The following is a 14,506-nucleotide window of genomic DNA, read 5'->3' as shown; positions in this document are numbered from 1 at the left end:
TCAAAAGCCAAGAAACGTTTGTGAAGAGGCTCGTGGGAGGAACGCAGAGTGTAGGAAAAAGGAGCAAAGGTCCTGGAATAATGAGTCTACCTGCTGATGTTTGAAACTTTATAGATAATAAACTCTAATTCCCACCATCTTGCTCATTTTCCCCCCAGCTGCCAGATGTGAGACCAAATTGTTGTTTTGAAAGTTCGGGTTTTGCATCCAAAATCTGTTTTTGAAAATGCAGCTGAACTTGTTTAACACTTAATATGTCACGAAAACTGTGAGCACAGTCCAAATCCTCTAGAAATGTAACAAAATCATCCATTTTTTTTGTAAAACCCCCCGGTGTTGGGGCGTGACTTACAGTCTGACTCTTGCCTCCAGATGTGGGGACGTAAGTGATCCTGTAGGTCTGGACCCGGCCTGAAGGTGGAGTCCACCTGGCGTTCAGGGAGGTGGTGGTCTCGTTGTAGACAACCAAGTCGGTGGGCGGTGCGTTCGGTACTGCGAAGCATCCAAAGAGGCGGATTATTCACGAGTTACGGGCAAATGGACTTTTGTTTCGTCTAGTAGAAGCGTTTGATGTATGGATGTCCATTAGATATCTTTTAAAGATGCAGTCCTGTGTTATTTTGTTGGCTTTGACTTGTTTGTTCTTGTCAATAAAGTTTTTATAAGACCGTTTTCATCTAGTCAACCAACAAGGACTGCAGCTTTAAAGAGGAAAAGACATTCCTGAAGGACGTGTCTTTTCTTTAGCTGGGATGATGATGATGATGATGATGACTGATTGACTCATAAATGCAATGGACAAATAGATGATGGATGAGCAGATGATGATGATGATGGATGGGATGGACTTCAAAAACAACCATTTAAATTCCGTATTTTCTCAGGCATGCATGGAGGAAATCCATCTTCAGCCACTGATTTAAAGTCAGAGACAAACACAGACAAGGACAGACAAACAGCAGGGCGGAGCCGTGTCAGCGGCAGCGCCATCGGAGCGGGGGATGATGGGTTAGGGACGTTTCTTGATGATGAAAAGACTGTTGTCCCGTAAACAACAGTCCTGATGACTTCATGCTTTTGTCACGAATAAAAAGCATCCTACTGCTTTCACCGTTTACATTCTTACCTGGTCTACCAGCATCCTTGGACACTACAGAGGCAGAAATAGAAAGATGTAACGGCCAAACCCTTGACTGAACATTTTAAAAACATCTGTAACCACTGACAGACCCAGAACTAACATCCAACCAAGTCACGACCGTTTTGCGTGAGGCAGATTAAAGATCTTACATGTCCTCTCTGTGCCCATCAGATCCTCGCTCTCGGACTCGTCCGGGTAGATCGCGGTGACGCGAACGTCGTAAGGCGTGTCTGGGTCCAACTCCTCCAGGACGTGGGTTGTTTCATCGCTGTTCAGGATGGCCTGATGATTCAAAAATAGGCAAAAGCTGAAAAGATTTGAAAGAAGATTGAGAAAAACTCATTTAAAGCGGATCGTTCTCTTACATATTGGAAGTTCTCCTCTCCTTTCTTGGACCACGCGATGCGGTAAAGAGCCACATCGGGAGCGCCGTGATCCCAGGTTGCTCTGAAGCTGGTCTGGGTCACTTCGGAGAACCGCAGGTTCTTTGGAGCCGGGACCACATCTGTAAAAAAGGACAACGGTTGTTCTTAGCTATGATCTAAACTCGTCGTGGAAGTTTGTCATTTTCGTACCAGTGATTGCAGAATTCAGCATGGGCTGCCCAGGACCCTCGTCGTACACCGGAGTGACCGCTAGAGCGTACTCGGTCTGTGAGATCAGGCTGTCCAGTTGCCTCTCCGTCACTCTGCCTCCAACTTCCAGCTGCAGAACAACAAACAGGATTGTTAGGTTTCGTTGGGAAGAAGTAAACTAACGTTAAAAGCATGTGGCCATGTGTTTGTCTTTCAGCGGGATCATAATCTGCCCGCTTGAGACTTCACCTGGAGATCATTTGTCCAGCTGTTTGTTTTGCGAGTAGCACGCTGTCGCTGGCTTCCATCACGGACATCCTCGGCTCTCGAGCCACTTCCACATGTGCGCTTCTATCCCGGGAGCTTTACGGATCTGATTTACGACCGAGGATGTACCAAAACGCAGACCACAGACTCTGTTTCCCAAGAGCTCCCCAAAGGAGAACAAGCAACCGTAAAGTACCACACGTAAAGCAAAGCAGAATCGCGTTCTGATGGTTTCAAAACCCGTTCTTTGTGCGCCTAATCCCGGAACGTTTCCAAATGTCCGAGCAACCAGCTGCAGGATCTATCATGCAACTGGAGCCAGTTCAATAAAGCATCAGTCAAACAGATCTAGATAAATTCATCACCATCAAACCAGATGATTCCCACAGACAACCAGTGAAGAATACAGGTTTTCAGGGTTTTGTAAATCTTGTATCTTCAGCCTGAACAGAGACGTGGGAACATCAGGAACCTTTTCATCCGTGTGGTAAACGCCCAAGCGGCTTAACATCTGGCTGCCACATGACTTGTTTTTTTTTTTTCTTTTTAAATCCAGCAACAGGAGCTCGACTCACTTCTTTAGCGTCTCCCTCCTCGGGCTGGTAGGTGATGATGTAGCTACGAACAGGACCCGGAGCAGCATCCCAGTGAAGCACCATGGTGCTGTGGGTGACGTCGCGAACCCTCAGCTCTCCAGCTGGTGGCATCGGCACTGAAAGTGGGGGGGAAAAAAGAGATTTCGCTACGGTGTATTTAAGGGCTTCGTGTTGACATGGTGGAATGAAACTGTGACTTACGGGTGACTCCCTGCTTGGTCAGCGGCTCGCTGGCGCTTTCGCCGTAAAGAGCAAAGAGAGAGAGGGAGTAGGCTGTGTTGGGAAGCAGCTTCGTCAGCTGGACATCGGTTGTTCCGGCTTTCACTCTCAGCTGGAACAAAGCAGCAAACGTAGAGAGGAACAGATTTAGACTCGTGTCTGAAGGCAGTGAGAAGAAGTTTTAGCTTTAAGCACATTTGCTGGATTTGGTTGTTGCACACCGGGTCTGACACTTCATGAACAACCATAACGATCCCCTGGCAGACTGAGATCATAGTTCATCCTCCCCTTTGAGACTAACAAGGTCCCTTTCTGTTCTCTTTTTCCTTAAGTGTGAGAAAAAACTGTGGTGGCTTTGTGCAAGCTTCTTCTGAGTAACATCTGCATTTCATCAAAATCATTTTGCAGCATGATTAGGTGCGTTTGCTACGACTACATCCACTTTTTTCTGTCACATTGTGTCTTTTTCGGTTGTTGATTAGCTGTTTTCCCCGTTTAGCTCCCACGCTCTCTGAGCTGAGTTTGCGTTACCTCCTGCTCGTCTGTGGGCTGGGTGGCGTTGATGGCGCTGTAGAGCAGCATGTAGCCCGAGGCTCCCTGCGCTTCCTCCCACCGCACTCGCATGGTGGTGGTCTGCTCATCATAAACGGTCATCCTCCTCACGGCGCTCAGAGGCACTACAGGACATTAGGTTAAAAGAAAACAAACGGATGCAACTTTGGATACGTGTAAAATATCTGAAAATTTAGCCGCGTTAAAATACAATTATGCAAATGAGGATGTATGCATGCACGTTTTATAGAATGCACAAATTAAGCATCAAAGATCTCAAAGTAACAAAAAAAGGAGTCAAAAAGTGAATAAAACCTTTAAATCTCCTTCAAATTTCCATCTAATTAAGATTTATTGCTCCCAGTGCAGCCGCGTTTGACTTGAGAGGCAAATCACGATTTACACGTTACCTCTGAAAGTTTTATTAAAGAAGACCACACAGGAATCAGAGTCCCAGCGTGTGAAATCTGTGCAACTGAGCCAGAGCGGGTCGGATGACTCAGGAGAAACTTTTACAAAAACAACGACGGGGGATGCATGAGCGTGCTGAAACGGAACGCTTGTTTTCCAGAACTATACATTTGGAATTTTATTCCCAACAGATTTTAGAATCAAACCTTTAAATATCTTGCAAAATGTGACAAATTCTGAATCATGAAATTGGCAATGTCTGAAGTTTGGGTTAATTTTACCTAATATTTTTAATTCTGTAGCCTCTGCTGTTATTAAGGACTCACTGACAGTTTCCAAGCCTCGTGTGAAGACTTTGGATGTGAGAAAACAAACTTTTTATCTGTTTGAAAGCTAACTAACATTTTTTTTTTGCTGCTTCCTTTCTTCCTTTAACCTGACGTGTCTAGTTTAACTCTACATATCGGAAGCTCTTAGCCTCGTGAACTAGACCAAATTCTTGCTTTGCGAAGTTTGGTCTAGGAACACTCCACTGGAACCTCCACAGCTCCTACCAGGACTCTGGCTAGCCAATCACAGCTCTCTAGAGGAGTTTCAAACACATAAAGAGCTGTGATTGGTCCATAATGGTGGGCCAATCATAGTGCTCTATCTGCTTAGTGAACAAATCACAGAGCTTTATCCGCTTTGTGGGCCAATCAGGGCACTCTATAAGCCTGGTGGGTGGGATGATGCAACAGAGTGAAACAAGATGGCGACTGCTCGTTTGAAACTTTTGGACTATTAGAACTTGGGCTTCATTAGAATCAGGAGCAGATAGATGTATTTAAGTGATTTTTTTAGAAAAATGATGTATTTTCTCCTTCTTCAACTGCGGACCGCCTCATTTACCGATGGCTGTTGCGGTGAGTATGTCACATTCATTGTCCAGTAGCATGCGGAGATCATTTGAAAGACAACGGTAGAACCCGCCCTACAACCGAGAGCCGTCAGTGGAGCGTTGCCAGACTAAATAATACATTTATTTAGTCTGGCTTGCCAGGCTAGGAAGCTCTTGGATAGCGTCGGTTGCAGAAGTTGGTTTAAAGGGTTTAAAAACAAAGACTTACGTGTTGTTTCAGTTCCTTTTAGTGGCTCGCTGCTGTCCTCCCCTGCAACCGAGTAGACGTTGACGAGGTACTTGGTCAGAGGTGTGAGGCCCTGCAGAACCACGGTGGTCTCTGTACCGTCCACAAACACCTAGAAAAGAACAGGGTGACAGATAATCTCGGGTAAGTAAAAGAAATGCACAAATGTTTCCATTCAAAACAAATAAATGCATTAGATTGAATGAACTTATGAGTGTGCGTGTTTTCTGTCTGAATTCACAGACAATAAAAACAAACTGCATTACAGAATTCACTTATGGAGAAAAACCTTTGGGGGATGGTAAAAAAAACACCTCCTGGAGTGTAATTGGATTCAGACACCACTCGCTCATCTCTTCCTCACATCGAGGAGGTAAAACCCTGCTGGCCAGTGGAGCGATCATTCCAACCCTCTAAAGGGAGATGTGTGTTTGTCTTCCTTCACTCTGTATCAGGCTGTAATAGAATTAGACACCGGACTAGTGGCCAGCGCAAACTGGAGACTGAAAACGGAGGTTTGACTGGAGATTCCCGCTAATATCCCAGACTTCCAACATCCCACTGAGACGCTCTCAGCTGACGCGGAAGTTTATGACTGGCCGTACCTGTTCGGGAGCTCCTGATACGGTCATGTACTCCACTCGGTACTTTTCCACCGGGCCTTCGGGAGCGGTCCAGGTGGCTCTGAAGGACTGATGAGTCACCTCTGATGTCACCAGATTGGTGGGTGCGTCGGGGGCTCCTCCTGTTCACACATCAAAAGGTTTCCTGTTTAACCTCCAATCGCTGAATAAATTCATCTTTTCTTAAAGCTGACAACGCACACAAGCACGTCTCCGGTTGCAAGTCCCAGCAGAACCCTAGACAGCATGGTACTTATTAAAGCTATAAAGCCGATACTTCCCAAGTAGCGCTTTAATTTCATTAAGGAGGAAGCTATTTCCCTTCCCAGGGGAGCTGGTAAAATATTAGAGGAAGCAGCAAATAATAGATCTCCAGGAGTTTGGCTGGATCTGGATCTGATGCTGTTTCCCATATTAATCCAGACTTTTAGCCGAGGATTTGATCGGATGTCTGTGAGCTGCTAATCAAGTCTGAACGTAGAGCAGATGCTTTGATCCCTGAGGGTTTTCTTTGATTCCCTCCCTTTCATCAAACTCAAACATACCTGGACCTTTGACGCTGTTGCAGAGGTTGTCACTCAGGTTGTCCACGATGTCCAGCAGGAAGGAGAAATCAGCCACGTTGTACATGTGGATTTCATCCGGATCCGTGGCAATGGACCTCAGCTCGTTCTCATCAGCATTCTTCACACCTAAAGTAAATCAAGCCGCTGAGTTTGTGAGTCGGATTCGTCCGGCGGGGTTGGCGATGGCTTTAAGGAAGTCATGTTTGCTTACCAATGGCGTAGAGCTCGATGCTCAGATCTCGCAGGTTCTGGGAGGCGACGATGACGTCATCCTGGGATTTGCCATCAGTGATCAGGACGCCGATTTTACGGGCACTAGGTCGCATCCCAAGGCTCTCCTTGAAATTGTTCTTTAGGATGTAGTTCAAAGCCATGCCTGCAGTTCAAACATTACAGAATATCAGTTATTCCTCTTTAATCACAAAAATACACAACGGATGCGATGGAAGTACCTGTCATGGTGTTTCCTCCTTTGTAGGGCAGTTTGTTCACAGCCTGCAGGAGAGACTCCCGGGTCCGATGGGTTTTCAAGTCCCATTCAGTCCTCGGATCTCCGCTGTACTGTGCAAGTCCTAAAGACACCCAACGTCTTCGTCAGAGGAAGGCTTTCATTTCAAATAACCTGTGAATGCGATTCCTCAGACCCACCAATCTGAACCCGATCAGGACCAATATCGAAGACTCCCACCATACGAGCGATGAATGCGCGGATGGTGTTGAAGTTAAGACGCCCGATGCTCCAGGAGCCGTCCACCAGTAGCACGATGTCGGCCTGAGCCGTGGTCTTACACATGACATCTGACAGGGCAGAAGCAGGTTTGTGATGCGCAAAACTCAAACCAGATGCATTTCAGCTCCAATGAGCAAAACAAAGATGAAATATGACATTAAAAATGGCAATTAGGGAAATGTGAAAGGTGAAGAAGAAAATTCAAGGATGAGAGTTTCAGAAGACCAAACAAATTCCTTTTTCAACCACAAACATAACAGCATCATTTTGGTTTTCCAGGTGGCGTAATCATCTTCCTTCCTGAAGCATATTTTTCCTTCAAATGAGTCCCGAAGGAGGATCGTGCCTCCAGTGGCCCATCATCACATGTTTCCACCGGCGGGACTAACGTGGGCTCCAGAGCAGCAGGATGACATTTACATCCCGTTTGTTAAACACCTGCATGATGACAGAGGAGGGATCCCAACTGCTGAACAAGGGCTGCAGATGTGTAGCGGTGGCGGGCAGATGTTGACCTAACCGCTGCAAACTGAAAACTGTTGATTTACAAACTGTCATGAAAACCTGCAGGAGTATAAAATACGTTTGTTAGCACACATTATTTCTAACAAACGGACTAGCAAAACAGGGTCAGGGTGAAATAGAGACACAGTGGGCCTGACGGGGTTTTTTTATTCACTGGGACCATTTGATTTTCCTTTGGGAAACCTTAAAGGAACTTTTCAACGTCTCTCGTTTCTTTGAGTCTGATCTTGTCAAAGAAAACGACGTGTTGTGAACAGCGGAGGGTAAACATGAATGAGCAAGGAGGAAAAGCTTCTGGAAACATCTCACGGTTGGAATAAACAAAGTGCAGCGTTCCAGAAACAAACTGGTGATTTGTGTCGGTACTTCTCAAAACTATGACAACAAAATCTTGAGCCACCATTGTGAGACGGGAAATCGCTGAAAGCTGGAGGCTTGTTGAGTTTCCACAACACTGGCAGGTTTTCACGTTTTGGAATAAAATTTGGTTTTAAGCTGTAAAACTCAGGAAGTGCAGTCCAGTTTTGGATCACGCTCACTTTAAAACTGATGAGATTAAGTTTCTACTCATTTGTAAATAACACCAAGACTTGAACAGACTCATCTAAACTGTCCTTCCACACGAGTGAGACAGCTGCAGACATAAACGTGTCTCGGTTGTGTTAAAAACAGCAGACCTTCTTGTTCTCTGCAAAAACAAAAAACGCACCTGCCAATTTTTAGCAGCCAATTCCTAAAAAAATGGGAATAACATGGAATATTTCTGCTTTTGCAGAATGTATTAATTTAAGTTGAAGGGATATTTGAGGTGATATTAGGGCCTGTGTCCACTATCGGAGCTTCATGGTACACACGCGTCACCAGTTCAACAGGACAACTTTCCGGGTAATTTCAGGTACCAACAAAGTACCCAGACTGGGGTATGTACTCCCAAATGACCTGTTCTGGTACTGGTGGTTAACTCATGCTGATTGGTCGTAATTTGGTAGGACATTATATCAGCAACCATTGCCAAACAATCGACGTTTGTGAAACTGGAAGAGCTGCCAGTGAAGTGACGTGGAAGGAGAAGAAAATAAGCATCATTGATGCTGTTTTAAAATCTCCGTTTCTCCCAAAAACAGAAGAAGCGGCGGAATTCCCCACCGTGCTATAATTTCTGCCGCTCCTACAGAGCACCGTGAAAAAAAAAATTAATTAATAAAACGGCTATTCCTGTGATCATTAAACACTGGTTTTGACTTTCAGCATTCCCCAAATGGAATAGTTTATGGCATACTTTAACAAAATAAAACTTTTTTAAAAGAATTAACATCCGTGGACGCCTTTAGGTGCTGATTAGTGACGTCACTCACTGCTGAAATGGTCATGGTATTCTGACGTCGTAGCAAAGTCCTGAAAGTGGCGATTTAGTGTGGAGACAGAACTGCTGAGAGGACCAAGTCGTTCCCTGTCACCTTCCCCCATCCCAAAAATTCCCCCAAACTCTCCTTATTAGGAGCATTGAGTCACACTGACCTTCACAGGTCCAAAACGCTCCCCGAGAGCATGCCCTGTTCTGACTCACTGGGCAGTAAAACATTCAAAACCTGCAAACAGAACGTCAGCGCATGGCTTGTATCACCACAGCCTCTAAACCACTGGAAACTGGTTTTATAAAACCCCAAAGTGACACCGGGATGAAAGCGAGACATGGGGAACTGCCTTTTGCATGAGCCGATTCGCTTTGAGGGTAAACATTTAAAGATCCTTTTTGTCTTTTATGGAGCTCGTGTTTAGAGTAGTTTTCCCAAGTTTCTTATGTGATTCAGTCTTGAAGCTCGTGGGAGACATGACAAGCTGGAGACGACGCTTTAAAGGCGATGGCAGACGAAAAACAACAGAGGAGCTCTGCTTGTTGGAACTTCCAACGTGTTCTTTGGTTTTGTAATTAAAACAATGCAGCTTAAATCACATTTGAGTGCGTTTTAAGCCAGAAAAAGCCTTGAACTTTACTTGGTTCAGGGAAAGCTAGAGGATCAGGATCATCCGAGTATGTGGTGTTCTCCTCTCCAGCCAGCGGCATACTCTCTCCTCCCTCAAACATACCAAACACACTCACTGTGTATTTGGTACCAGCTCTGTGGACCAAAATATACATCATTTTATTTCTATAGTAAACTGAACAGTTGCTAAAACGAGAAACCAGCTTGAAGACACACCTGAGCTCCTCCAGAACCACAGTGTTGTCGTACGGACTGACCAGGAGTTCTTTCAGGTCGATATCATCCTCAGCTGGATGAAAAGTGACTTTATAGCCTTTAACGTCGCCGGGTGCCGGGTCCCAGGTTACTCTAAAACTGGTCTTAGTGGGCTCTGAAGTCTGGAGATTCCTTGGGCCCTTGAAGGGAGACACTGGAGAGGAAAACAAATGTACAATCAAGAAAAACTTTCAAATAAATTGGTGTTTCCTGCTTCTTGTAACCAGGATGTAGTTGAATTGGGACCAACGTACAAGTGGTTCCTTCTCCTTCCCTCGCTTTGCCTTCTCCAGAGCGATAAACTGGCACAACGGTGATCTCGTAGGTAGTGAGGGGAGTTAGGCGTCTCAGCACAAGGGAGGTGGTCCCACCGGGGGCTTTAGCTGCCAGCTGCCGTCCTCCTGGCGGTTTGTAAGTGACTCGGTAGTTGACTACGTTTCCAGGTGCCGGCTGCCACGTCACCTTCATGCTCTTCTCCGTCTCGTCGGACACAACAATGGCTCTGTTTGCAGCTGAAACTGCAAAAACAACATCAAAGGGGAGTGATGATGAGTGGCTGAGATTTTTTATGCTTTTCAAATGGGAATCTGTGATGAATCCACTCGTAACCACCCAATATTCCTTCAGAGCCATAAGCAGCATGGATTTCCTGCTTTAAGTAACCTAAACAGTAACAGGCTTGGACGCCTAAAGTTTGGTTTCCATATGCGTGCAAATATAAACCTACTCAAATATTTCCAGAAATGTACATCAAAAAGGCCCAAATTTACACAACTGATCACGGTTACTGGATGGATTTGAAAGAAAAGCTCAAATCTTTGGTTCTTTTTTTTTTATCTTGTGTTTGTTAAACTGATTTTTTGTAACAATAATGTGAACAGTCAAAGGTTTCAGAAAGCTGGGGAAAGCATTCAGATGGCGCGCTTTTATTCATGGAAAAAAGCAACACGTCCAAGTTCGACCCAACGAGACCTTTGATTTATGTGGAGCTCCAAAAGAGAAGGCAATGATAGGAGTGCAGAATGTGATCATTTAAGTTGAAAATCTGGATGTATTTGATGTATGTGCCACCTCAGCTGGCCAGAATCAATAAACTGTGCCGTTGGATGGAAATAGTTTTATGGGAGAACATTCCATTCGACTAACTGGTGGATAAATCCCTCCCAAATGGTTCAAGTTTCCATCCAACGGGCTTTTCCCATCAAAGCGCGAGTATAGTCTAACAAGGAGGGCGGCCAGTTTCTGTCGGACGTCTCCTATGACGACTGTGCAGGTGTCTCGGAAATTACATCACCGCTACGTTTTATTTGCAGCACCATTGCACGATCGTTAAGATGTGAAAAGGCAGAATCAGGAGAAGCTTTGATCAAATCCAAAAAGAAAAGTTGAAACTGGACGTGTGGTGGAAAATCAAAGATTTTTACTTCGTTGTGAAACTTTAACAAGTTAGTTCACTGAGAACCCTTAATAATTGTTCTGTTTTTAATTTGATCTGTCACTTGGGGTTGCACAAGAAAATGGTCTTAAACACCTGTCGCCTGCATTGGCTGCATGGAGGAAATAGGTGGAGAAAGGGTCAGATCAGAAAAAAGCCAGTCTCTCCCACATCACGGTCGTGGCCTCGCCCACCTTGGCTCGCGATCATGGAAGGCTGTGTTGGTTTTGCAGCCAGGAGACAGCAGAGCACACCTCACAGCTAGTAGATGCTAGGCCTTCATTTATATTAGCGACCAAAGCTAATTTGTTGAAAAAAAACGAGTGCAGAACTCTTTTTTTGTCAGGTTAGCAGTCGCTGAGTGGGGAAGGTGGTTGTCCTCTAATCCATCCCCAGGCCTTGCAGGCCATGTGCCGAAGTGTCCTTGGCCAAGATACTGAAGCCACAAAGTTGAACGCTGGGCGCTATACAAATGGCAGCCCAATGCTAATTTTATTGATTAGTAAGGCTAAGGATAAGTGATCCATTTATATACAGTAAGAGGCGTTAATGCCTTGTGCAATGTTTGCACCTAAAACATTGGCCAGAAGAGAAAAAATAAACTTACTGTCTGTAGTTTCTTCTCCATCCAATGGCTGACCCTCTCCGTGGCCATAGATTGCAAACACAGACACCTGATAGCGCGTCTCTGGGGTTAAGCCATTTAAAACGGTGGCCGTGGTGTCCCCTCGGATAGTTTTTTCCCCGGCCTCATCGCTGAACATAGACTTCCACGTGATCCGGTACTGTCGGACGTTCCCAGGCGCAGCGACCCAGGACACTCCGAAACTGGTGTCGGTGACATCTTTGGTGACCAGGTCCCTGGGCGAGCCGAGTTCTGTGGGCAGAACGAAACCAACAGAATGAGAAAAGGGTACTTTGATTCAGGTCAGTGTAAAACAACTGGTGTGAGATAGATGGGCTTGTACCAACTTTTAGTTCAGAGATTGTTTTGTCAAACTGGTGCTGATTTCTAGAGCAGCTGTGTGGAGATTTAAAGGAATCAACACAAGGAGCCACTCTAGCAATAAACCACCAACCCTCACTCATCTGTCTCCACTTTAACCCCTCAGGATCTCTCTGTCCGTCTGGGCAACGGGATTTTCTGGAAGCCCTTTGGAAAAACTTCTGCAAAAACCATCGCAAATCACATTTCCTCTCCCGGCTCAACTTGAACTTTCCATTGAAGCGGAGGAAACCAGACCCACAAAGTGTGTTTTCTACAGTTGCAGATGCCGAGCGTGCCCCCTTGTTTTTCTACTCATTTCTCCTGGGGGATTATCGTGACAGAAGAAATAGTCGGAAGCGCTGCGGAGGGAATTTAATGGATGTGTTTCATGATGGACAGCCAGCAGATGCTTGGCTGAGAGGTATACCCAATGTTGAGGTAGGCTCTCTGGTCTGGATAGTGCCAGATCTGTCACACGAGGATGCCCACACTCTAGCACCCAACCCAAGACGCCGGCCGCTGATGAGAATATAATCACAGGCCCAGCAGAACCTTGAAGCAGGGTGGTCCAACTCTAAATCTCATTTGTCAAACCCAACAAAAGCACTTTGTTATAAATAACACAACATAAAGAATGATCTGTAACTCAAATGTACCGTGAATGAAACACACATTTAAGCAAAAATCACACTAGACTGTCACTACCCACCCTCTCCCTCTCAGTTGCACGTGGAAACCGATCTGAAGAGCAAAGGATGCTTCTTCAGCCACAAACTAATGAAGAGTTCCAGATTTTGGAGAACCATGAAAACAGCGTGGGCCGCTTACAAATATCCAGATCATCGCATTAGAAGATTTATCGTTGCAAGGCGGAATGAGGCGCATGAACTTGACTGACTTTTCCGGCTGCGAGCGAACCGTGAGGCCAGGAGATCACAAGGTAATGACTTCTGCAGACGGTTTAAAAGGGAAAGGCAAAGCACGCAAACACATGGCACGCAAGCGCTGCTGCAGTTTGGAGCCAAGCAGCAAATCTTTTGTCACTTTTTTTGAAAGAAGCGTGTTCGCGTGTTGCTTGGTAATTTACAGCCATAATTATCACAGAGAAAGGATTACAGCCACTTCCATTTAGCAGACCATACTCCATCATCCGTTTGAAGGCAAAGGGCTTTTAATGAAGATCTGAAACAACAGCAGCTTGCACAATTCACATTGATGTCTAAAGCAAAACCACATATGACATGACTAGATATCATCTTCTGCTGGGATTGCATAACTTTCACATCTGCAGCCAGAAATATGTCAACTAAATGAGAATCAAGGAAAAGAGACGTTAAACTTCACCCTGCTGCAGCAATGCCCTTTTGTCTTAAAAGATTGGATTATGTGTCTTTTATATGTCGTAATCAATTTGGACAAAGGTAGAAATTTTTCAGTGATTAGGCTAAATGCTTTCTTAAGCCGGGCGTACGCTGTGCGACTTTTTCACTTTTTTGAGCCGATTTTCCAGTCGTGCGAGAATCCACGACATCGGGGCGAGTTTTGCGCCAAGCGGTCGTGTAGTGTACAGGGGGTTACGAGAGGCGATTAACACCACGTGACCAGCTGCCGATCAGCAGTCGTGAGGTCGCACGGACTTCTGGCGTGTTTAAAATTTTGCTCATCCCTCGTGAGGGTATCGCACTGTTGAAGCGACGCTGCGAGCAGCTGCGACCCAAAATGTATCAGAACCGCTCACGGCGCATGCGCAATCCTGCATCAACGCCGCTCGCTATTTCCCTAATAACACACGTTGTTCGTTTTTGTTTCTACACGTTTTTTTACTCACAAAGATTGTCAAGAAAGCGTGTTTGTCGTGTTCATGTCAAATTAAACTGATCACAAAACACAGATTTACTTTCTTTATTTCGTTTTCCTCATCCAACCCCCATAAATCCCTGTGTGTCCTCCTGCAGCACTCCCGAAGGACAACAGGCAAGACAAGACAAAAAAAGTCTGACGTGTTGAGTAAAAACTGCTATTTTTAGCATATTTTTAGGGCCGACGTGTTGCTACCAGACGTAGAGTGTGAGCGGTCAGGTCGCATGCGAGAACTGGGTCGTGCAGTGTGAGCACATGACTCGTGAGATCTGCTCTGCGAGGAAGTCGTACAGTTTGAGCTGAAGCTGAACGCTGCAAGTGAAAAAGTCGCACAGTGTACGCCCGGCTTTAGACCGCTTTAAAATGACTCCAGGAAAAAAAAAATACATCTTAGCACCAGTGCCCAAATTCTAACTATTCTCATTTTATTTCTCTTGGAAAGGTTATGGGTGCTCATGCACCAAAAAGGTGAAGTCTTCAGGTTCTGTCAGCCAAGACTGACTGTTCCTGGCTCCACCTCACAGGATCTTTGCAAAGGTGGAGAAAACTCGCATGACAAGGCCACAGACAGGGTCTAAAAATGTGCCGGAGGTATCAGTTTAGGAGGAAATCAAAGAAAGATGTTGTGAATTAACCTGGTGATGTGCTCTA

The 14,506-nt window shown here is 45.4% G+C and overlaps 1 protein-coding gene across 6 annotated transcripts in view; it reads right to left on the bottom strand.

The window, feature by feature from the left end:
• The window catches only part of col12a1a (collagen, type XII, alpha 1a), a 53,452-nt gene that overhangs the window by 26,682 nt on the left and 12,264 nt on the right, over positions 1–14,506 (bottom strand). For 3 of the 6 annotated variants that reach the window (XM_015970333.3, XM_015970335.3, XM_015970337.3), the window contains exons 14-31: positions 11,615–11,884; positions 9,827–10,090; positions 9,534–9,726; positions 9,328–9,452; positions 6,726–6,875; positions 6,530–6,649; positions 6,289–6,453; positions 6,057–6,203; positions 5,494–5,633; positions 4,871–5,000; positions 3,330–3,475; positions 2,781–2,910; positions 2,559–2,695; positions 1,717–1,846; positions 1,507–1,646; positions 1,291–1,423; positions 1,127–1,150; positions 353–492 (exon numbers count right to left, since the gene is read on the bottom strand). In XM_015970333.3, the coding sequence (XP_015825819.3) occupies positions 353–492; positions 1,127–1,150; positions 1,291–1,423; positions 1,507–1,646; positions 1,717–1,846; positions 2,559–2,695; positions 2,781–2,910; positions 3,330–3,475; positions 4,871–5,000; positions 5,494–5,633; positions 6,057–6,203; positions 6,289–6,453; positions 6,530–6,649; positions 6,726–6,875; positions 9,328–9,452; positions 9,534–9,726; positions 9,827–10,090; positions 11,615–11,884 (2,684 nt within the window). The remainder of the gene's footprint in view (positions 1–352; positions 493–1,126; positions 1,151–1,290; positions 1,424–1,506; positions 1,647–1,716; positions 1,847–2,558; positions 2,696–2,780; positions 2,911–3,329; positions 3,476–4,870; positions 5,001–5,493; positions 5,634–6,056; positions 6,204–6,288; positions 6,454–6,529; positions 6,650–6,725; positions 6,876–9,327; positions 9,453–9,533; positions 9,727–9,826; positions 10,091–11,614; positions 11,885–14,506) is intronic. The other 3 variants (XM_015970334.3, XM_015970336.3, XM_015970339.3) reach the window with 2 other exon arrangements.

This window comes from Nothobranchius furzeri, chromosome 18, assembly GCF_043380555.1.
Source record: "Nothobranchius furzeri strain GRZ-AD chromosome 18, NfurGRZ-RIMD1, whole genome shotgun sequence".
NCBI classification, from domain to species: domain Eukaryota; kingdom Metazoa; phylum Chordata; class Actinopteri; order Cyprinodontiformes; family Nothobranchiidae; genus Nothobranchius; species Nothobranchius furzeri.
This window is presented reverse-complemented; position numbering and strand designations above follow the sequence as displayed.